Source organism: Eulemur rufifrons, chromosome 28, assembly GCF_041146395.1.
Source record: "Eulemur rufifrons isolate Redbay chromosome 28, OSU_ERuf_1, whole genome shotgun sequence".
Taxonomy (NCBI): domain Eukaryota; kingdom Metazoa; phylum Chordata; class Mammalia; order Primates; family Lemuridae; genus Eulemur; species Eulemur rufifrons.
This window is the reverse complement of record NC_091010.1, coordinates 12,988,043-13,012,558: the sequence shown is the minus strand read 5'-3', so window position 1 is coordinate 13,012,558 and position 24,516 is coordinate 12,988,043. Positions and strand designations below refer to the sequence as shown.

At 37.2% G+C, this 24,516-nt stretch overlaps 1 protein-coding gene across 1 annotated transcript in view; it reads left to right on the top strand.

Annotated features, from left to right (window-relative positions):
* The window catches only part of WAPL (WAPL cohesin release factor), an 83,806-nt gene that overhangs the window by 18,101 nt on the left and 41,189 nt on the right, over positions 1-24,516 (top strand). The window contains exons 3-4 of the mRNA XM_069460007.1: positions 7,532-8,575; positions 11,290-11,408. Coding sequence (XP_069316108.1) covers positions 7,532-8,575; positions 11,290-11,408 — 1,163 coding nt within the window. The remainder of the gene's footprint in view (positions 1-7,531; positions 8,576-11,289; positions 11,409-24,516) is intronic.

The window sequence follows — 24,516 nt, the reverse complement described above, 5'->3', positions numbered from 1 at the left end:
GCACTCTGGGAGGCCGAGGCGGGTGGATCACTCGAGGTCAGGAGTTCGAGATCAGCCTGAGCAAGAGCGAGACCCCGTCTCTACTAAAAATAGAAAGAAATTATATGGACAACTAAAATATATATATACAAAAAATTAGCCGGGCATGGTGGTGCATACCTGTAGTCCCAGCTACTCGGGAGGCTGAGGCAGGAGGATCGCTTGAGCCCAGGAGTTTGAGGTTGCTGTGAGCTAGGCTGAAGCCACGGCACTCACTCTAGCCTGGGCAACAGAGTGAGACTCTGTCTCAAAAAAACAAACAAACAAACAAAAAAAAATAAACATAAATTTGTAGTCAGTCTTTTTTTTTTGGGGGGGGGGCGGGGAGACAGACTCTTGCTCTGTTGCCCAGGCTAGAGTGCCGTGGCATCAGCCTAGCTGACAGCAACCCCAAACTCCTGGGCTCAAGTGATCCTCCTGCCTCAGCCTCCCCAGTAGCTGGGACTACAGGCACGTGCCACCACACCTGGCTAATTTTTCTATTTTTAGTAGAGAATGGGTCTCACTCTTGCTAAGGCTGTTCTCAAACTCCTGAGTTCTAGTGATCCTCCCACCTCAGCCTCCCAGAGTGCTAGGATTACAGGTGTGAGCCCCCACGCTTACTTGGCTAGTCAAGCTTGTTTTCATTTTTATCAATACCAAAGCAAATTCCAGACACTGTATTTCTCCATAAATATAATTCTTTAACTGATAAGGACTCCAAAAAAGGTAACTGCATACCATTGTTACATTTTAAGGTACTTAATATGTAACTTTGGCATTTTTTTGTTTTAGTTTTTGACTAGACAACTTATATATGGTGTAAAACTCAAGAGGGATGAAAGAAAGTCTTTTCCCTTATCCCTCAGTTATTTAAATTCATAAGGGCAGCAGTCTCCAACCTTTTTGGCACCAGGGACCGGTTTCATGGAAGACAATTTTCTACAGGCGGTGATGGTGGGGAGGCAGAGCTCAGGTGGCTGTAAATACAGATGAAGCTTCCTTGCTCAGCTGCCTTTCACCTCCTGCTGTGCGCCCCCACCCCCAAGTTTCATGGAAGGCAGTTTATCCACAGATGGAATGGGGATGGAGGGGGGGCGGTGGAGCTCTGTGGATGAGGATTGGGGATCAAAGCATAAGGGCATCTATATCTGTATGTAATATAGAGATGCCTCATTCTTTGTAAAAACGACACAATGCTCAGGTGTGTGGCTGTATGATAGCTTAATTAGTTCTTTTTTTTATTGGTATTTGTATTTTTTATGGAAGTGAAAATCAGGAAACAGTGTTGTAGTGAGTTTCCTTGTTATTTCATGCTTATGGAAAGTTATTTGTAGAACAAATACTTGTAAATGAAATTGCTAGCTTTCAAGGATAAGTCCATTTCTTTGACTATGTGTATTTTTAATTTTAAAATATATCATCAAATTGCTCTTCAAAGAGGTTATTTATACTAAGAGATGCTCCCACAGAAATGTAGTTTTGTTTATTTTTATTGCTCTGTAGTATTTCTTTGTATGAGCAGACCACAATTGATTATACTTTTAATGGATATTTGGGTTTCATTTATTGGGAAGGATGTTATGAGCATACTTCTATTATGTTGAACCATGTGAAATTGCTGATACTCAAAAATTTTAAAAATGAGAATTTCATATGGTTGAATTTAATAATGCTTTTTGTTTTGCATATGCTTGCATTTCTGTTAGGTAAGTATACCTTGAAGTGGAATTGCTGGGTCATAGGATAAATGTTATGTTTAGCCTTGTGGATAATGCCAGAGTGTTCCAGTTTCCACTCCCACAGTTGAATTGATTACTTCCTCTATAACACTTGGCATGTCTTTCATTTTTAGCTTTTTTTAGTGATTGTGTAATGATATCTCATTATGGTTTTAATTTGTATCCTTCTAATGACTAGTGGATATGAGCACCTTATCATATGTTCATTGGCTATTTGAATGTCGTTTTTAAAATTCCTTTTCATTTTCTAATATGTATCTAGTTTCATTTTCCATGTGTAAGTCTTTTATTCATCTAGAATATATTTTCATGTTTGAGGTACAGAACTAAATTTTTTCCCAGATGTTCCAATATTGTTTGTGAATAATCTATCTTTTCTGTAGAGATTTGAAATATCCACAATCAGCATACACTGATTTCCTGTGTATATTTTTCTCCTTTTCTTGTCTTTGAAACCAATAAAAAAATTTTCTTAAGAGTATTTGAAAACTTGCTAAAACTGTAATACTCTCCCAGAAAAATGTGCGCACATTTTTTTCAGACAGTTTCACAAGATTTGCAAAACCTATGAAACTCATTCATATATCCCAGATCAAATCTCCCTCCCTACTTTTTAATTACTTCAAAGAATTCACTTCATTTGAGGAAGCCTCAAATCCCATTTTTACAGTTTGTTCCTTTATAAAACTATGTATACTCATATCATTGTAAGTGCTGATATAGGTTGGGTGTTTATTTTTAAAGGAATCATCAATGTTCTTACAAAATTAAGCGTACTTCAGGGAATAATGGGCATTTAGTTAATCTTTTATTTAAGGTTGCTTATTGTTTTTTAGACAAGCAAAATGAGGCTTAGAGGCTTATATCACTTGCCAAAGTTTCTTCTTTTTGGGAGTCTCACTCTGTTGTCCTGAGTAGAGTACTGTGGCATCAGCCTAGGTCACAGCAACCTCAAACTCCTGGGCTCAAGCGATCCTCCTGCCTCAGCCTCCCAAGTAGCTTGGACTACAGGCATGTGCCACCACGCCTGGCTAACTTTTCTATTTTTAGTAGAAACAGGATCTTACTCTTGCTCAGGTTTGCTCAGTCTGGTCTCAAACTCCTGAGCTCAAGTGATCCTGCCGCCTTGGCCTCCCAGAGTGCTAGGATTATAGGTGTGAGCCACCGTGCCCAGCCACTTGCCAAATTTTCATACATCCAATTATGGCCTTAGCTGTGGTTCTGCCCCATCCGTGCTTCTCAATTTCTAAGTTCCATGTAGTCAGTCGTCTTCATTATGCTGAATTACCTCCCTTACATGATACCTCATATACAAAAGATTGAGTACTAATCAAGTGATTCTAAAAACTAAAAAGATTTAATAAGTATCTGATTGCAGATGCTGCTGAGTTCTAAGTCTTGTACTGAGAGCTTTCTGCATGTCCAGTCTTCAGTCTGTAGCTTGAGTAAGAACAGTAAGCCCTAGAATGTGGCTTTGGCTTCCTTGCTTAAAGCTGTAGTACACAGGACATGAGGGAGTATTGATGAATTTACAGGTTAAGATTCCAGTAAGAAGAGTCTTACTAAAAGACTTGTTAAAAATATGTCCTATATTGTGACAACTTTGTAATAACTGTAATAATTTGCATTCCTGTGATGCTCTATAACCTGCAAAATATACTTAAATATATTATCTTTTTCTTTGTTCAACCTGCCCGTGAGGCAGATTTTATATAATTTTTTTCAGGTGAGAATGAGAATATATGAACTGTTGTTTTTTGTTTTTTACCCAGACCTTTTCTGGCATGAACTGCCTTTTTTTTTTTTTTTTTTTTTGAGACAGAGTCTCGCTCTATTGCCCCCGGTAGAGTACAGTGGTGTCATCATAGCTCACTGCAACCTCAAACTCCTGGGCTCAAACAGTCCTCCTACCTCAGCCTCCTGAATAGCTGAGACTACAGGCTCACACCTTGACGCCTGGCTAATTTTTCTATTTTTAGTTGAGATGGGGTCTCACTCTTGCTCTGGCTGGTCTCTTGAGCCTCCTGCCTCACCCTCCTGGAGTGTTAGGAAGATTACAGGCATGAGCCACTGCCCTTCGTGGCATGAACTTCTCAAGGTGACTTGCCCCAAGGTCATTTTAGCCAGGAAGTGACAGAGCTGGGACTCAGTCCATTTAACCCCTCATCTGTTAGTTTTGCTAGAAATACCCTTCTTTTATATAGCCGGTTTTTAAACCGAGTAGATACTTAGCCTCTCTGTAAGAAAAGAAAAACTCATCTTTGGTTCCTTCTCTTTATGTACTTGATGTTTTGAGATGTTAAGTGGTTTTATCTGACAGAAAAGCTGGGTGGTTGAATGTAGTTGGTATTCTGCATTTTAGGATAAGATAGCTCTTGCTCTATTCTGAGAGTGTAGTTAGGAATTTTTGTTGGAATGTTAAATGATGGAGGACTATAGAAAGAATTTGTTTTATATATTAAAATATTGTTATGGAGAACTTGGACAGCTTTTCTTACGTAGAACTCTTTGTTGACTAAATTAGATTTTATCTATGTAATATGTTTCGGAAGTTAAAAAAATATGTACTTTAGTTATTCACCTGTAGGATTGTTTATGTTTTATGTAGTTGAATACATGGATAGATCATGTTTGCTAATGACACAACTCCTTCAGTGAGAATACTTTCTATAGGGCTCCTTATTATTCTTTGTACTTAAAATGAATTACTTAAAATGAATTCATAAGATAAGCTCTGAGAAGTTAGATTGTTATCACATGAGAGGTAACCTATTGATAAAGATAATGACTGTTGAAATGCACAAACCCAACACACTCAGAATTTAGGGGAAATAGCGGTAATAAATAAAACTTGGCAGTAGTACTTTTTAAAACCATGGATAATAAAGTTTATTGTTCTCATAAATTTTTTTAGTCAGAAGGATGTTTATTACATACAACAATTAGTCTAAATTTTGCGATATTAAGACAGTGGAATGTTTTACAACTGTAGAAATTATTTAGTTGAACATTTAGTGATATAGACTTTTATGTATCATCCAAGCATTTATTAAGCATTTCCATAGGTATTTATTCTCAGTATTTCATTCCGTAATGCTGTAAAGTAAACTAGATTAGTCTTGTGAAACATGAGGAAATTGAAACTCTTAGGAAAACTTACAAAGTTAAGGGGTCTTGCCTGAGATCTGCAGAGGTAGTTTAACCAGGGCAATACAAGGGTCCAGACTCAGCTACCAGTGCTCTTTCTACTTGCTACAAAGTGGTAGTATTATTTCTTTTTTTTTTTTTTTTTGAGACAGAGTCTCACTCTGTTGCCCAGGCTAGAGTGAGTGCCGTGGCGTCAGCCTAGCTCACAGCAACCTCAAACTCCTGGGCTCAAGCGATCCTCCTGTCTCAGCCTCCCGAGTAGCTGGGACTACAGGGATGCACCACCATGCCCGGCTAATTTTTTCTATATATATATTTTAGCTGTCCATATAATTTCTTTCTATTTTTAGTAGAGACGGGGTCTCGCTCTTGCTCAGGCTGGTCTCGAACTCCTGAGCTCAAACGATCCGCCCACCTCGGCCTCCCAGAGTGCTAGGATTACAGGCGTGAGCCACCTCGCCCGGCCGGTAGTATTATTTCTTTAGGTTTGTTTTTATAATTGATTTTGCTTGTACCCCTTTTAAAGTGTCAAATATCAGAGTCACCTTTTAATTTTTAGCATCTTATGATTAGTGATTGGTGCAATTATGAAAACTGTAGTTCCTTGCCTTTAGCTAGGAAATATCTATGAATAAAACAGATATATTTTGTTTATAAATGTACTTACCTTCCAAATTCCAAAGGTAAGTAAATACAAATCTTAACAAGTTAAATTATATTTAAACCCATTGTGTAGCATTAAAAATTATGTCCATGTAAGCATTCCTCTTCCCTGTATTTGATGATTTGTCAGTTGAGATTTGTAAATAACTTTTCTTAAATGTGGATGCTTTTTTTAAAAATTAATTTTATTATTTGGCATAGAGTAAACAATTTGCCAGTGTTTTTCTGTCAATATGTGTTGAGGGAATTAATCATAATACCAGTTTGAATCATACTTCCATCTTTTATTTGGAAGGTCAAAAAAGTTTCTGATGGTAAAAATTGAAGGCGACAAAAGTGAATTGCCCAAGTAAAAAATGAATAGGCAGGTTAAGATTTACTGCTGGCTAATATGTTTAAATATCCACTGTAGTCACTTAGCTACCAGAACTGTTAAAAATTCCTTGAGGTTATTTGGCTTTTAGGATTAGAAAAAAGAACAGAAATATCTAGAGAAACCTGACCCTGTGGGCAGGTTTCTAGATAGAACTAGTATGCCTTATGGGCAGCTCTACCCCGTATAAATGCAAACACTGCTGGAAGTTTTTCATTAATTGTGTTAAACTGGCTTAGGTTCTACTAAATAATTTTTTTTTTTTTTTAAAGAGATGGAGTCTTGCTCCATCACCCATACTGGAGCCCAGGCTGGAGTGCAGTGGCACGATCATAGCTCACTGCAGCCTCAAATTCCTGGGTTCAAGTGATCCTTCCGCTTCAGCCTCCTGAGTAGCTGGAGGCTATCCACTATGGCCAGCTAATTTTTAATTTTTTTTTTTCCCTCCCTGAGACAGGATCTCTCTCTATTGCCCTGGCTGGACTCAAGCAATCCTCCTGCCTTGGCTTCCCAAAGTGCTGGGATTACAGGTGTCAGCCATTGCGTCTGGCTTTAATTTTTTTTTTTTTTTTTTTTTTTTGAGACAGAGTCTCACTCTGTTGCCTGGGCTAGAGTGAGTGCCGTGGCATTAGCCTAGCTCACAGCAACCTCAAACTCCTGGGCTTAATCGATCCTACTGCCTCAGCCTTCCAGGTAGCTGGGAATACAGGCATGCGCCACCACACCCAGCTAATTTTCCTATATATATATTTTTTTTTTTTTGAGACAGAGTCTCACTCTGTTGCCCGGGCTAGAGTGAGTGCCGTGGTGTCAGCCTAGCTCACAGCAACCTCAAACTCCTGGGCTCAAGCGATCCTCCTGTCTCAGCCTCCCGAGTAGCTGGGACTACAGGCATGCACCACCATGCCCGGCTAATTTTTTCTATATATATTTTTAGCTGTCCATATAATTCTTTCTATTTTTAGTAGAGATGGGGTCTCGCTCTTGCTCAGGCTGGTCTCGAACTCCTGAGCTCCAACGATCCGCCCACCTCGGCCTCCCAGAGAGCTAGGATTACAGGCGTGAGCCACCGCGCCCGGCCAAATTTTCCTATATATATTTTTAATTGGCCAGATAATTTCTTTCTATTTTTAGTAGAGATGAGGTCTCTCTCTTGCTCAGGCTGGTCTCGAACTCCTGACCTCGAGCTATCCTCCTGCCTCAGTCTCCCAGAGTGCTAGGATTACAGGCGTGAGCCACCGCACCCGGCCTGGCCTTAATTTTTAATTTAAGCATCTTTATATGGAAAGCCCATAATACCCCTGAGAAGGTTGGGCTAAGTCATTTGCATGTCACTCTGAATTGATTCAATTCTTTTGCGGAGTTGAGGGTGACAATTACAAGGGACTCAGATGCCTGGAGAAAGGTCCCACTAGAAGACATGAGAGCTATATCCTGAAAGGGTAGGATGAGAAATGTCTGATGTGTAAACATTAATTTATTGCAGTCATTTCAAGATTAATTGATTCTATATTAATTTGCCAGTGTCCCTGTTGTTAACTTTATATTGATGCCACTCACGTTTTTATCCTTTCATTTATTTTTATAGAGAAGATGGAGAATTTTCGTGAAGAACATGAAAAGAATAGTCACCACATTCACAAAAATGCTGAAGACAGTACTAAGAAACCCAGTGCAGAAACTACAGCGGCTTCTGGATATAAAGCTGATGAAATCAAGGAAACAAATGACACTTGGAACTCCCAGTTTGGGAAAAGGTCTGAATCTCCGTCAGAAACATCTCCAGTCAAGGGATCTGTCAGAACTGGTTTGTATGAATGGGATAATGATTTCGAAGATATCAGATCAGAAGATTGTATTTTAAGTTTGGATAGTGATTCCCTTTTGGAGATGAAGGATGAGGATTTAAAAAATCGATTGGAAAATCTAAATGAAGCCATTGAGGAAGACATTGTGCAAAGTGTTCTTAGGCCAAGCAACTGTAGGACGTACTGTAGGGCCAATAAAGCAAAACCCTCACAAGGAGCATCAAATTTTGATAAGCTAATGGATGGCACCAGTCAGGCCTTAGCCAAAGCAAACAGTGAATCAAGTAAAGATGGCCTGAATCAGGCAAAGAAAGGTGGTGTAAGTTGTGGGACCAGTTTTAGAGGGACGGTTGGACGGACTAGAGATTACACTGTTTTACATCCATCTTGCTTGTCAGTTTGTAACGTTACCATACAGGATACTATGGAACGCAGCATGGATGAGTTCACTGCAGCCACTCCTGCAGATTTGGGAGAAGCTGGTCGTCTCAGAAAAAAGGCAGATATTGCAACTTCTAAGACCACTACTAGATTTCGACCTAGTAATACTAAATCCAAAAAGGATGTTAAACTTGAATTTTTTGGTTTTGAAGATCATGATGAGACAGGAGGTGATGAAGGAGGTTCTGGAAGTTCTAATTACAAAATTAAATATTTTGGCTTTGATGATCTCAGTGAAAGTGAAGATGATGATGATGATGACTGTCAAGTGGAAAGAAAGACAAGCAAAAAAAGAACTAAAACAGCTCCGTCACCCTCCTTGCAGCCTCCCCCAGAAAGCAATGATAATTCCCAGGACAGTCAGTCTAGTACTAATAATGCAGGTAAGAATTTTTAGAAAATTATAATAAGTACAGTAATCCCCCTTATCTGCAGTTTTTCTTTCCATAGTTTCAGTTACCCCTAGTCAACTACAGTCTGAAAATGGGTGAATGTGATACAGTAAGATACTGAGAGAGACCACACTCTACATAAATTTTATTATGGCATATTGTTATAATTGTTATATTCTTAGTTATTGTTGTTCATCTCTTATTGTGCCTAATTTATAAATTAAACTTTATTATAGACATGTGTATATAGGAAAAAATGTACTCTATACTTTTGTGTACTGTCCGTGGTTTCAGTCATCCACTAGGAGTCTTAGAATGTGTCCCCTGAGAATAAAGGGGGGGAACCTTACTGTAAATGTGTTTTTCAGGCTTAGATCAACAGCTATTTAGTATCTTCCTAGATACTAATTTTAGCTTGCTATATTTAGTTTTAATAAAGTACCTGTTTAGAACCACAAATTACCTTATTCAAAGGTACATCATTTTAGATGTTAATGATCAAGTTTCAAGTTGTATGGAACCAGTTTATAGATTGAAAAGTCTTTATATTGGTGTTTTAATTCAGCCATTAGCACTTGAGAATTTTAAAGTGGGGCAGGGATACCGAACATCTTGATATTTGAAAATCCAAATGCTGAGGAGACATAAGGATAGTTTTGGACATTCAGAACTGTACTGGTAACAGATGGTTGTAATGAAGGAAATACAGATGATTAAAATTAATAAAAACCTTTTGTAGTTGGTTTAAAACCAATAAACATTTAAAACATTGTCAAACCCTCTCACGTTGGTTTAATAAAATTGAACAATGCTAGGTAAGTATTTCACTCTTAACCGTGAAAATTTAATTTGTCTCAAGATAGTAGACCCAGTAATGACTGGAGGTCCTCAAGGAGTTCAGTCTTCACTATGAGAGACAAACAAAAGAAACAGGTTAGCACTGCTGTAATTAAGTCATTACCTGACTTTGTGAAGTAGATTGACTGTCTAGTGAGGAAGAATACGTGAAAGCCTCTGGATACAGGGTTTTGTAACCAAATATAGTTTTTCTGGATCAGTTTATGTGTTAAAATAAAGCTTTTGTCCTGGTAGGGTAATAGAAGAAGTGTCATTATGGTGAATTAGAATTATAACAATATTCTTAAATATAGATTCTCTTGTAGAGTACAAGTCATACCTGAGACTACCTACCATTTTGCCATATTTGGCCTAAAAATAGCCTTGCTATATTAGAATCATTAGAATGATTCTTATCTTCAAAACTAGAATTATATAGAAGTAGCCCTTAGGAATTCAGGGGCTTAACCCCTACTCCCTGCTGCTGAAACAAAACCAAAAAAGGGTATTGTCAGTATTCATACAGTGTCGTCTTGAATCCTTTTTGAAGAATGGAAGTTTGGGGCACCCTTATTAGTCACTTGAGATCTCACTGGGCAGAAAGCTTTGTAGTTGCTTTCTTAGGAGGATGATAAGTAACATTGTACAATAACTGAGCTCTTGTCCTGCTTTAGTTTACTTGACTGTTACACTAACCTGGATAGCAAGTTATCTTAATCTGCACTTGAAAATCTGTGGCTGAAATTTGCATCTTGGAGTAATGAAACCTTTTAAACCTTAGAATGTGAAATTAGGCTCCCTTTCAGAAACTTGAAGTAGACACTAAATAACATTTGACTATTAGAGACCAATTTAGTTGATATACCCAAAGTTGGAATTTGAGTCTGTAAATAACGTGTGAAATATCACACGTGTGAAACAGCAAGTATTTTTAAGGCTTGGGATAGAGAAAAGTCTTCCTATTTTTGTTTAGGTTAGGAAAAAAATATTTTTAACCATTTAAGAAGTAATCTAATTCTTTGGTTAGTTTGTATGAAGACCCACAAATCATTGAACTATGTTTTATTAGGCCATTTTATATGTTTTGCCGAGGATAACTATTCTTTTTTTTTGTTTTGTTATGTGGCCTTGGTAATAAACGCAAACAAGCTTCTTTTTTTTTTTTTGGAGATGGTCTCCCTCTATCGCTCTGGCTACAGTGCAGTGGTGTCATCATAGTTCACTGCAACCTCAAACTTCTGGGCTCAAGCCATCCTTCTGCCTCACCCTCCCTAGTAGCTGGGACTACAGGTGGGCACCAACACATAGGCTAATTTTTTCTATTTTTAGTAGAGATGGGGTCCTATTTTTGCTTAAGCTGGTCTCCAACTCCTGAGCTCAAGTGATCCTCCTGTCTTGGCCTCCCAGAGTGGTAGGATGACAGGTGTGAGCCACTGCACCTGGCCAAGCAAGCATTCTTTGAAGGCCAAAAAAATTCAGTGCATATACAGTCCAGAAAAGTATTAAAGATAGATACCACCTGATGTTTTGTGTGTGTGTGTAAACTAGGCTATACCAGTGTCATCATCCACAGATTTCCAGCAGTTATATGACCTATGAATTAAGAACATTATTTTGGGAAAGATTTGATTTTGTCATTTACACAAAATAAGACCAGAGCTCATACACAGCAACCAGGTTTCTCTCAGGGGGAGGGACAAGCAGGGAGTAAGAAAGGGAGAATGAAACAGTGTTTTGGGGAGTATTTTGTCAACTCTGTGGTGCTTTCATTCTTTTCTCCCCAGAATATGTCAAAAAAAAGCTTCATAGGTTATCTAGTAGATAATTTGGAATATTAGTAAGCTAGCTAGTTTTGATTACCATTTCAGAAAACTTGGATTTTACAGAGGATTTGCCTGGTGTGCCTGAAAGTGTGAAGAAGCCCGTAAATAAACAAGGAGATAAATCAAAGGAAAATACCAGAAAGATTTTTAGTGGCCCCAAACGGGTAAGTAAAGTACCATCAGTGGTTTTTATTATTGGAGGGCTCAACTGTTAACTTTTTATTTGAAAGTTACCAGTAAGCATCATAGCAAATGTTTTTCAAAGGATATTTGTAAGTCATTTTTTCAAACATTATGATCATTTTTTAAAATTTGTGGTAAAATATGCATTATATTTATTATTTTAATCATTCTCAAGTGTGCAAGTCAGTAGCACTAAATACTTTCACAGTGTTTTGTTACCATCACTGTTATCTATACCCAAAACCTTTTCATCATCCCCAACAAAAAACTCTGTACTCATTAACTAATAAAGCCCTTTTCTCCTTCCCTCACCTCTAGTAAACACTATTCTACTTTCTGTTTCTATACATGTAACTCTTTTAAGTACCTTATATAAATAGAATCATATGTTCTTCTGTGTCTGGCTTATTTCTCTAAGATAATGTTTCCAAGGTTTATCCATATTTCATTGCTTTTTATGGCTGAATAATATTCCATTGTGTGATACACATACGTACATATACATACACATTTACCACATTTTGTTCATCTATTGGATGCTTAGATTTTTTTTTTTCCTCCTTCTGGCTATTGTGAATACTGCTGCTATGAACATTGGTGTATAAATATATCTGTTCATATCTCTGCTTTTGATTCTTTTGGATATATACCTAGGAATGGATTTCCTGGGTCATATGATAGGTCTAGAACTGGTTGAGGAACTGCCAAACTTTTCCACAGTGACTATACAATATTGCATTCCTACTAGCAATGCCCAAAGGCTCCAATTTTTCCACATCCTCGCCAATATTTTCTGGTTTTTTGATAATAGCTATCCTAATGCACGTGAAGTGGTATCTCATTGTGGTTTGATTTCCATTTCCCAATGATTAATAATATTAAGCATCTTTTCATGTGCTTATTGGCTATTGTATATTATCTTTGGAGAAATGTCTATTTAAATATTTTGCTCATTTTTGAATTGGGTCTTTTTTTTGTTGTTGCTTGTTGAGTTGTAGGAGTTGTTTGTATATTCTGGATGTTAATTCCTTATTCGTTATATGATTTGCAAATATTTTCTCCCATTTTGTTAGTTGTCTTTTCACTTTCTTTCTTTCTTTTTTTTTTTGAGACAGGGTCTTGCTCTGTCACCCTGGCTAAAGTGCAGTGGTGTCATCGTAGCTCACTGCAACCTCAGACTTCTGGGCTCAAGTGATCCATCTACCTCAGCCTCCTGAGTAGCTGGGACTACAGGCACATGCCGTCGCACCTGGCTAATTTTTCTATTTTTTGTAGAGACAAGGTCTTGCTATCTTGCTCAGGCTAGTCTCAAATTCCTGGCCTCAAGTGATCCTTCTGCCTCAGCTTCTCAAAGTGCTGGGATTATGGGAGTGAGCCACTGTTCCCAGACTCACTTTCTTGATACTGTCCTTTGATGCAAAAAAGTTTACATTTAGGCATTTGATCTGTTTTGAGTTAATTTTTGTATATGGTGTAAGGTTAGGGTCCAGTTTCATTCTTACACATTAATATGTCCAGCATTTAATACAGTCCAGCACACATATTGAGAATAATTTGCTTGATGTTACCTTTTTTTTTAAAAATTAATTCTTTTATTTAAATAGCTTATTACATTGTTTTGTTATTGAAAGTTACAATTAGCCTCTATCAGTACATTTTATTCTTGTAAATTGAATTACTTTTAAGTAACTAAAGACTGAGTCCACCTATTCTTTCTGTTCTTAATTTTTTTTCTCCTTTTACCTATGTGAAGAGTCCTTTGGTGATCTTTTCAAAGTGGTTGTGCTGTACTGTTGCACTCCTGGGTGCTTGAGTGAGGCTTTTAGTGTCTATAAAATTGTGTACGATGTGTTAATTTTCAGAGCATTATCTATCAACTTTCTCTGTAAAATAATAAACCCATTGCATGTTAATATTACGTTTTTATGCAAAATTAATTCAAAACAAAAAAATTAGAAGAGCAGCATTGTTTTACCTTTTTTGAGGGCAAATCTCTTTGAAAGCTGACTTAAAAGACATCTGGGACAGCATGGTGGCCTATACCTGTAATCCCAGTACTCTGGGGGGGTCCAGGTGGGAGGATCGTTGGATGTCAGGAGTTTGAGACCAGCCTAAGCAAGAGTGAGACCCTGTTTCTGCAAAAAATAGAAAAATTAGCCAGACATGGTGGTGCACGCCTATGGTCCTGGCTACTTGGGAGGCTATGGCAGGAGGATCGCTGAGCCCGGGAGTTTAAGGTTGCAGTGAGCTATGATGATGCCGGGGTGACAGAGTGAGACTCTGTCTCAGGAAAAAAAAAAAAAAAGGCACCTGGATTCTCATATCTTCTGTATTCAATATGTATTGTATGAAGAAAATCAGACCTCACAGATATTTTATTATTTTTTTTCTTGCCCTGAAGTCTGAATTGACTGACAGATATTTTAAATACTTGTATTTTAAATAGCCTTTTCTGGTAATTCTGGTTATTCTTCTTTTTTTTTTTTTTTTTTTTGAGACAGAGTCTCACTCTGTTGCCCAGGCTAGAGTGAGTGCCGTGGCGTCAGCCTAGCTCACAGCAACCTCAAACTCCTGAGCTCAAGGGATCCTCCTGTCTCAGCCTCCCGAGTAGCTGGGACTACAGGCATGCACCACCATGCCCGGCTAATTTTTTTTTATATATATTTTTAGCTGTCCATATAATTTCTTTCTATTTTTAGTAGAGATGGGGTCTCGCCCTTGCTCAGGCTGGTCTCGAACTCCTGAGCTCAAACGATCCGCCCACCTCGGCCTCCCAGAGTGCTAGGATTACAGGCGTGAGCCACCGCGCCCGGCCTATTCTTCTTTGATAGTACTCCAAAATTCAGCAAGTGGGAGTTTCTTAAAGATTAGTTACAATTTGTAATCTAAAACCATGCTAGTGAACCTTTCTTACTGTTACATTAAAATCTGTTACTCTGTCCTGCATTTTGAATGGGTATTTTACCCATGCATGCTTTCTAATACTATACTTTGGTCATTTGGAAAATACTGGTTTCACTGAGTTATGCAGATCTGTCAAATGACGACTTATTTCCTTATACAGTATCAAAAAATCACATTAATATCACTGTCAAACTCATCAGAAAAGTTTATAAGTGTTGGGAAACTATCTAGTTCACAGTGGTAGATAGAAACCTTCTAAAATTTTAGATTTTACTTGAAAGTTCAAAGTTTTTCATTGGAAGCAAATACTTCAAGGAAAGCAGCTGGTAAAGTGACAGACTCGCTTTGTTCGTTTTTGAGAAAATGTCTGCCAGATACCCAAGTCTGAATATGCATAGTTTGTCCATCTTTCAAGTAAAGAATGATGTTCCAGAAAAAAGTGGCTAGTTTAGCTTGTAACTCAAACAGTGGTGTTTTTTTCCCTTGATATAATCACCATATTTTATGTGCAACAGAAGTGTTTTATGCATACTTGTATTTAAGGCATAGAGATTTAATAAAATGAACAGTTTTTATTCTTTCATCATGGGGTTTAAGTGAAATTGGCATTTTATTTTTTAATTGGCATAGTAAGTGGCAGTGAAGGATATGACTGCTAGTATAGTTCAGAGGCCCTGCCTTGATTCATGCTAAGGTACTAATAGTTTTACCCACCATTACTTTTGTACCATCCATATAAATGTCAACAGTGAAAAAAGGAAGTAAAATTTTATTGTATTTGTGGAATTAGCTTTGACTGATAGACATACAGTTTATGGACTTACAGACTTATAGTTTTGACTTATAGACAGAGAGTTTTTTGGATCCCTAGGGGTCAATGAACCACGCTTTGAGAACTGCTGATTTATAGCATTCTGCTTTTATTCTACCCCCCCAACATTTTATTATGAAAAGTTGAAATACATAGAAAATGTGAAAGAGCAGTCCAGTGAATACCCATCTCTCTCTGCCTAGATTGATTTCCAGTTAACATTTTGCCATAATTGCACATACATGGTCCCCTCCCTCCCCCTTTCTATATAATATATGCTTACTGTATAATACAGGATATAAGTATATACTTATTAAAAATATATGCTTTCTTATTTGAAAGTAAGCTGTAGTAAGTTGCATACATTTCTTAAGGAAGAAGGTATGAGACATTCTCATACCTAACTGGTTATATGATTACAACACTTAAGAAAATTAATAGGAATTCTTTGATATAATCTGATATCCTGTTTATACTCAGTTTTTCCACAATTGTCTTCAAAATGTCTTCTAGTGTGTTTTTTCCAAACCATAATCATTAGTTGTTATGTTTCTTTTAGTTTTGAACAGTCCCCTCATTTAAAAAAAAAATTCCCCTTGGCAGTGATTTTTTTTAAGAGCTCAGGATATTTGTTTTATAGAATGTTCTACATTCAGAATTTATCTGATTGTTTCCTCATGATGTCATTTAACTTGTTTCTCTACTATATTATAGTAGTATAGTGTCAGAAGCCTGATCAGATTTAGGCTAAACATTTTTTGGCAAGAATACTTAAGTGGTGATATTGTGTATGTTGCTTTATATCAGAAGCTAGGTAATACCTGGTTATCCCACTCTTAATATTATTTGTCCACCTAATAAAGGTGTAATCACCAGCTCTCACCAAAATAAAGGTACATTGCTCCTTTTATAATTTAATTAGTGAATAAGCTTCAGGGTGCTAGTCTGGTACCATGCAAATGTCCCATTCCCCATTACTGTCTCACCTCATCATTGTTGAGCTTTGCTTACATCCTATACACTGAGAGTTGTGGAATGGTGGGTTTTCTAATTGTTATTTCTTCCACATTTAATGGCTGGAATTCTGTAAAGAGGAGCCTTCATCCTTCCCTTTTCTCCCTCCCTCCCTCCCTCCCTTCCTCCTCCTCCTCCTCTTCCTCTTTTCTTTTTTCGCCCTCCCTTGTCACTATAGAATCAGTAATTTCTACTTATTGCCTAACATTTAATTATGCCAAGTGAAATAAGCCAGACAGAATATTACTTTGTGATCTCACTTGTATGTCAAATCTAAAAAAATGTTGAGAACATAGAAACAGAATAGAATGGTGGTGACCGGGTATGGGAAGGGGAGGGGGGAGGAGATAGAGAGAAGTTGGTCAAATCGTACAAACTTGCAGTTTTGCAGGATGAATAGATCTAGAGGTCTGATGTACAGCAGGACTAAATAATATCGTAATGTGTATTGAAAATTTGCTAAGAGAGTAGATTTTAGGTGCTCTTACACACAAAAAAGGTAACTATGGAAGGTGATATATATATATATATATGAATTTGCTTACCTTTAGTAATCATTTCATTATGTGTATATCAAAACATTACCTTTTGTACCTTAAATATATATAATAAAGAATAAAGAATTTTTACTTATTAAATGTATTACAATAGATTTTTGCTTTTTAAAAAAATGTTAAAAGTTGTTTTAGATTTGGCCAGTGTGAACCATTTCATGCGCTCTCTTGTGTCCTTTTGATAAAACCTATCATCTTTGAGCATGTTCCTTGCCTTCTGTGTGATAAGATGACTCAGGCTCATCTTGCAGTTTACCTGTTTCAGTCATGAAATCACTCATTTCTCCTATGACATTGGTTCTTTTTGTGGAGATTAGTACTTAGAAACCAAATCTGAGTGCTGGATGTACTCGTTGCTTCTAGGTGCTTTCATTGGACAGAGCTAAGAAATATGTTGAAAAATAAGCTATGAGTTTATATTGATAGTTTCATTTAAAATTTGACATTACAGAATTTTGTAGTTATTTTGCCTGCTTTATCGTAGCATAATCAAAATTATAATAATATATTATTAAATTATAATATTAAAATTATAATACCAATATTACTATGAACAGTAAATATACTGAGTGAAGTTTAAGATTTCTTTGCAATTCTTTTTGTCCTTAGATTATAGTTCACTAAGCAGCCATAATAATGTCTCAAAGATGCTTGAAATAATTTTTCTCTTGTCTGCTTATGTTAATTTTCAGTTGAATTCACTTCTAGCTATTAGTGTTCAATTTTTTAACTTAGTTTTAAACTTAATATTGGAGCCATTTCTTTGCTGCTAACGTAGCTTAGAAGGTTGCAGTGTGCATGTACTTGACCTGATTATGAAGGAATCTATCTGGCCTAAAGTAAATCAGGTCATGGCAACCGAGTCAGCAGCAGACCTATTTACTGTTGATGGATGCAACATGATAGTGTCAGTGGAAAATTAAGAAAATTATTGCTAGTTTATAAATCTAAGCTATGGAATTGAGCTCATTTGAAAGATGTAATATGGGTTAAAGTTGTGTCTTAACATAGTAGTGCTAACATTTTATTCTCTGAAGAGACTTAAGTAAATGTCACAGATTTTTTTGATGTATGACAGATTTGGATTCATGGAAAGCTCAATTTGCCAACAAATTTTTACATAGGTTATCCCTCAAATACCAAGAGAAAAAAAGAGATGGGATAGGTAGGAAATATTCTCAACAGTCATTCTAGAAATGCCCTCATATAGCTGATAGGCCAGTGGGAGTATCTGGGTTTTCTGGAATTGGTTCTCTAATCTGATTAGATTTAAAGGCACCAATGACCCAATTTCCCAAGTGGTAAGGAGGTGGCTAATGACTTGTAGTGGCAAGAGTTTTCCTCCTTCTGTATCAGGGTTTGTCAGTCTGAGCACTATTGACATTTTGGACTGAATAATTCTTGTTTGTGGAGAGTGACTGTACATTGGAGGATATTCCTCTGGCCTCTATCCACCAGTTGCCAGCAGCACCCGCCTCTTCCCCAGTTGTTACAACCAAAAATATCTGAAGACATTGCCTAATGTCTCCTGGGGGGTGAAATGCACCCCCTTCCTATTGATGTGTATGTGTGAGTGAGTGTGTGTGTGGGGGGGAGAGAGAGAGAGAGAGAGAGACAGAGTTGAGAATAAATCAGACATGATGCCTGTTACTTCTGGATACCTCAGTTTGCACTTCCTATAAAAAGGAGAGCACTTGACTATATTGCTACAGGATGCTCATCATAAACCAGGGAGTTAACATTGATGTCATCCATTGTCTAATCCAAAGATCTCACTCAGATTTCACCAGTTATCCTAGTAATGTTCTTTATAGCAAAACAAATAAACCACACCCCCGTATCTCCTAAATAAAGAGCCCACGATCCAATCCAGAATCACATGTTGCATTTAGTTGTCACAAGTTTCTACTCTCGTGCAATCTGCCATGTTATCTGTGTTTCCTAGTCTTTTCATAGCTTTGACATCTTTGAAGAGTTAAGGCCAGTTAATTTTGTGGAGTATACCTCAGTTTGAATTTGATACTTTCTCATGATTAGATTTAGGCCACCCATTTTTGGTGGAAATGTCACAGTGAGAACTGTGTCATATCAGGGGGTACACAATATCAATTTGTACTGTTGATGGCAAGTGATTACTTAGCTAAGGTGATGTCTGTCAGGTTCATCAGTTTTTCTCACACTTTAATCCACTGGTTTTAGCATTGATTCTTGCCTGAATCAGTTTTTACTATGATGTTTGCCAACTGTGATTTCCTAACTACAGCATTCCTTCTACAGTTATTAGTATTTGGCTTTCTATTGTAAGGTAGATCTTCTTCCTCTCCATGTATTTAAGAATGTATGTATGTATTTATATATTACTCATTCCTATGTCAGTGCAAACATGACTGCTTTATCCAGTCATTTGTTACTGCTATTATATCTTTTTCCTTTTTTGAAATTTTTTACTGAGCCATCTATTTCCTATTTTTTTTTTTTTTTTTTTTTTTTTTTTTTTTGAGACAGAGTCTCACTCTGTTGCCCAGGCTAGAGTGAGTGCCGTGGCGTCAGCCTAGCTCACAGCAACCTCAAACTCCTGAGCTCAAGCGATCCTCCTGTCTCAGCCTCCCGAGTAGCTGGGACTACAGGCATGCGCCACCATGCCCGGCTAATTTTTTCTATATATATTTTTAGCTGTCCATATAATTTCTTTCTATTTTTAGTAGAGATGGGGTCTCGCTCTTGCTCAGGCTGGTCTCGAACTCCTGAGCTCAAACGATCCGCCCACCTCGGCCTCCCAGAGTGCTAGGATTACAGGCGTGAGCCACCGCGCCCGGCCTATTTCCTATTGTTTTAATCTTTTTTTCTTTTTAAAAATTTTGTTGCCCTTATATATTTACATAAGTCTATTCATTAATTTGATATTCAGATTTTCTTAGATTCAGTCTAAGAAGTCTAAGATTTGGTCTAGATTTGGTGAGATTTGGTAGATGTTCTTTCACGCTGGCTTTTAACATCTCCCACCATTTTGGATTTCCCTGCTTACTGACACCCTGAGATGTTCCAGGCTTATCCTGTACTTTCCCAGTCCTAGAATCAGCCTTTTTTCTAAGAATTCCTGTTTGTATTTAGTGGAGAATGATATTTAGAAATAAAGATCTGGTCACTAGGTATGGTTATTTCTTCTGAGGTATCACTGCTGCTAGGCTGTCTTCTAGTAGACAGAGCTAGAAAACATGTAAAAATCTGCCTGTACTCTTTCACATGCACATGGGCACATACCTATTTCTTAATCATTCTATGTATATAGAGAACCATGAGTTCACACTGATACTTCCAGTTCTAGTCTAATACCATGTTTTATCCTGGCCTTCCCATTTTCCATATTTTACTTCCTTTGCTAACAGTGAGAAAGAAATCTGGTTCCCATTATCCTCCACATGTTTACTTATTGGCTTAATCCCTACATATGTAACCAATTTCCTGACCACACAGGTCATCTTTCTCATCTTAGTGCCGTGCCACTGACATAGTCTGACCGAGAGTTCCCCTTCCTTTTCCCCACCTTCTTATTAGAAAGCATTAGCTTCTAAAGCGTGCTATCTGTGAGAATTTTCTTTAACACCTCATCAGGAATATAGAGAAGGGTTGTTTATATGTATCAGGATCGAGGGCTGGCTGCAGGAATACATACAGCAGAAAGAAAAGGAGGAGGGTGAAGAAAACTTCTGGTAAGAACATAGTTGAAGTGATGACTCAGAAAATTTGTCACTTGCTAGTGAGAAAAGTAAAGATAGAATTTGGTTGGAACATATATGGATTTAAGTACTGTTGTTTCTAGGTAAAGTTTTACTGATCATTTGGGAATTCTAGTCCTTTTATTGTTAAAATGTCATCCTGTTTCTGATTTCTGGCTATGGTTTCCGTACATTCCATTATTTGCAGCTGGTCATGTATGTGCTGATATATTTAGATTATTTCTTCTGCCTGTCCTGTGTGTGGTTTGATTTCTCCGTTTTCATTCAGCTACTGCCTGTTTTTCCTGCTTATAAGGCACTCACTACCTATGTATGATCAGCCTAACTTCAGTACTTAGAGGCTTGTGTTTTACCTGGGATGTTGGCCATCTTGTTCTGCAGTTAAGACCGCTGCGGGGTCATTGATGGAGCTAATCGTAACGTCAGTCTCAGTTTCAGTTCTCAAATATTTATACCTTTACTTTCATCATTTCCCTAGGGTTTAATGCTAGGCCCTTCTGGCATTATCTTTTTATCTGACTCGCTAAGGAACATTCTGGACTTAATTTTTTATTCCCATCTGTCCTTCAATATGACACTGGATAATGTGCTTTTGGGCAATTGAGTTAAAATGTATTTGTCAGTATAAATCATGATTACATATTTAGTTATATTAGAATGTTGTAATTACGTACACCTGTAGTTTTAAAGTTGTATGTAGCTTTATAGTTTTATAGACTCATTTTTTTTTTGTTTCATAAAATGAGTGCATGTAGGTTGTCAACTTAAAAGCAGAATCTTACAATTGAAGAGACTTTAAAGGACAAGTACTCCCACATCTCACCGAAGAACAAATGTTCCTTCCAACAGTATCTTCCTTTAGCAGTTAGAACCCACTCTCATGAAACAGCTTATTTTTCTGTGCAACAGTTTTACCCAGTGTTACCTTTGTTCTTTGAATGGAGATTCACTGACCATCTTGGGATCTAGTTATCAAGATGGTATTATGATGTCCACCATATTCTCAGGGACTAGAAAAACCTGAGATATTAATTGATATGAAGCCTGAAAAAAGAAGAGAGACTCTAGTCATTGATCTGGTGATTAGGGAAACTGGCCAAAGTGTAAAAGTTAAAAGCCACTGCCGTTCATCGCCGAGATTGGCAATCTAAAAAGTTGTTGAAACTGAGCAGGTTCTGACTGAGCGTGGTATGGAAGACAGAGGCAGTCTTAGTTGTCATTTCTTTGTCATTATTTTTGTTTGGTATACATGCTGCATGACTGTCAATGTATTAGGTGCTGAGTATACAAAAAGGACTAAGAAGAGCATCTTCAAAAGGCTGTCTGGTGAGGTAGAATGTTTTTCCCCTTTGGAATTTTGAGTTAGTATTTCCTCAGTGTTTTGTTGTTTTTCTCCCCCAAATCAGAAGTATCTGTCTTCCTTTTATATGGGTACTAGGTATTTAACTTAAATATCAAACCAGGCATATAAACCATTGATTTAGGAAAATGGAAATTGTTTTCTCTATGTGTTCTCATTCTGATGTTTTTTCCTTTAATATTTTATTCCAGAAGGATTTTAATAAGGAATGAAAGTACTGTTATTAAAGGTGCCTTTAAAGTTTGAAAGTTCACAATATTCCACTATAATCCATAGGCCTGAAATGAAAAAAATGTAGCCATAGGTTAATCAAGAGCCTGAGAACCGACATCCATTTGACACTTAGCCAGAGAGAGAGAGAGAGAGAGAAAGAGAGAGAATGTGTGCGTGTGTGTTAGGGTGTTTATAGTTTGGAATTTCATTTGCTTCTCCATTTTGTAATACAGCCATGCATTGCTTAATGATGAGGATATGTTCTGAGAACTGCATTGTTAGGTTATTTCATTGTTGTGCAAACATCATAGAGTGTACTTACACAAACCTAGGTGGTATAGCCTACTATATACCTGGACCATATGGTTATAGTCTAGGCTGTATTACTTCTAAGCTACGGATTTGTACAGCATGCTACTGTAGTGAATACTATAGGCAGTCCTAACACAGTGGTGGTAAATATTTGTACATAGAAAAGGTCCAGTAAAATAGAATATAAAAGATAAAAAATGGAACCTGTCTATGGGGTACTTACCATAAATGGAGCTCGCAGGACTGAAAGCAACCCAATTGCTCTAGGTGAGTCAGTGAGTGAGTGGTGAGTGAATGTGAAGGTCTAGGACATTACTGTATACTACTATACACTTAGGCTACACTAAATTTATAAAGAAGTATTTTTTCTTCAGTAATAAATTAACCTTAGCTTACTGTAACCGTTTAACTTTATAAAAATGTTTTAATTTTTTAAAACGTTTTAACTCTTTTGTAATAACACAGCTTAAAACACAAACATGCAGTTCAAAAATGTTTTCATTCTTCATCTTTATTCTTTAAGCTTTTTTTGTATTAAAACATTTTTTTTTTCTCTTTAAACTTTTTTGTTAGAAACTAAGACATAAATACACACATTAGCTTAGGCCTACACTGGGTCAGGATCATCAGTATCACTGTCTTCCACCTCCACATCTTATCCCACTGGAAGGGCTTCTGGGGCAATAACAATAACATGCATGGAGCTGTCATGTCTCTTGATAACAATGCTGCCTTCTGGAATACTTCCTGAAGGACCTGCCTGAGGCTGTTCTACAATGAACTTTTTTTTTTTGCTTTTATACATAGAAGGAGTACACTCTAAAATAACCATAAAGACTATAGTATAGTAGGCTGGGTGTGGTGGATCACGCCATAATCCTAGCACTCTGGGAGGCCAAGGTGGGAGGATTGCTTGAGGACAGAAGTTCAAGTCTAGCCTGAGCAAGAGCAAGACCCTTTCTCTACCAAAAATAGAAAAATCAGCTGGGCATGGTGGTGTGTGCCTGTAGTCCCAGCTACTGGGAGACTGAGGCAGGAGGGTCGCTTGAGCTCCAGGAATTTGAGATTGCAGTGAGCTCTAATGACACCACTGAACTCTAGCCTGGGAGATAGAGCAAGACCCTGTCTCAAAAAAAATAAAGTATAGTAAATACATAAACCAGTAATATTTATTATTGTTATTAAATATTAGGTACTGTACATAATTTTATGTGCTGTGTACCGTTAAATCACTGGCAGCACAGGTTTGTTTACATCAGCATCACCATAAATACAAGAGTAATGTGTTGCACTAGGATGTCTGTCACTAGGTGGTAGGTATTTTTCAGCTCCAGTAGAATCATGGGACCACCATAATATATGCAGTCTGTCATTGACAGAAACCTTGTTATATGGTGCATTACTGTATATATTATTAAAGTCACCATGTTATAAGTCAGATCTCCAGAACCTAATCATAACTGTAGGTTTTTGTACCCTTTGACCAAAATCCCATTCCCGCTACCTTCCAGTCCCTGGCAACCATCTTTCTACTCTTTGTTCCTGTGAGTTTTACTTCTTTAGTGAATCCCTCCCTATTTTTTTCCTCAATGGTTTATAATCCATTACTGTACTTAATTATTTTGGAACTAAATTTGTTCTGATTTGGCTAGTAGATCCTCTTCAACCTGGCCATTTTGTTCCTGTGCCATGCCCATATCATTCTATAAACACTTTACTTTCTGGCATAACACAATGTTCCAGATATACCTTCCTTGTACCTGCTCAACTCTTCCAGGTTTGAGGCTTCCTCTCTGAGGAGTACTGATTCCCTTTAGTGGGGAATGGTACTAGACATCAAGATCTGGGTCCTAGATGTGCTCATTGCTTCTTGGCCCTTTTAGCAGAGATAGGAAATGCGCATGCATATGTATATGCGTTCACATACATACAAATATACATTAACATAGGTATAAAGACTCATGCATATCACATATTTGATTTAGAAAGCATGAGTTCATACTGATATCTTCAGTATTAACTCATCCCCACAGAGTTATTTCTTGCTTTATGTTTTTTTCACAGTACACAATAGCATCATACTAACTCAAACCTATTAATGTAATACATTAAAGTAGGTACAGAATTGCTTTGCCCATTCTGTTACAATAAGTAAATATATTAAAGTGTTCAGGATTTGTTTGG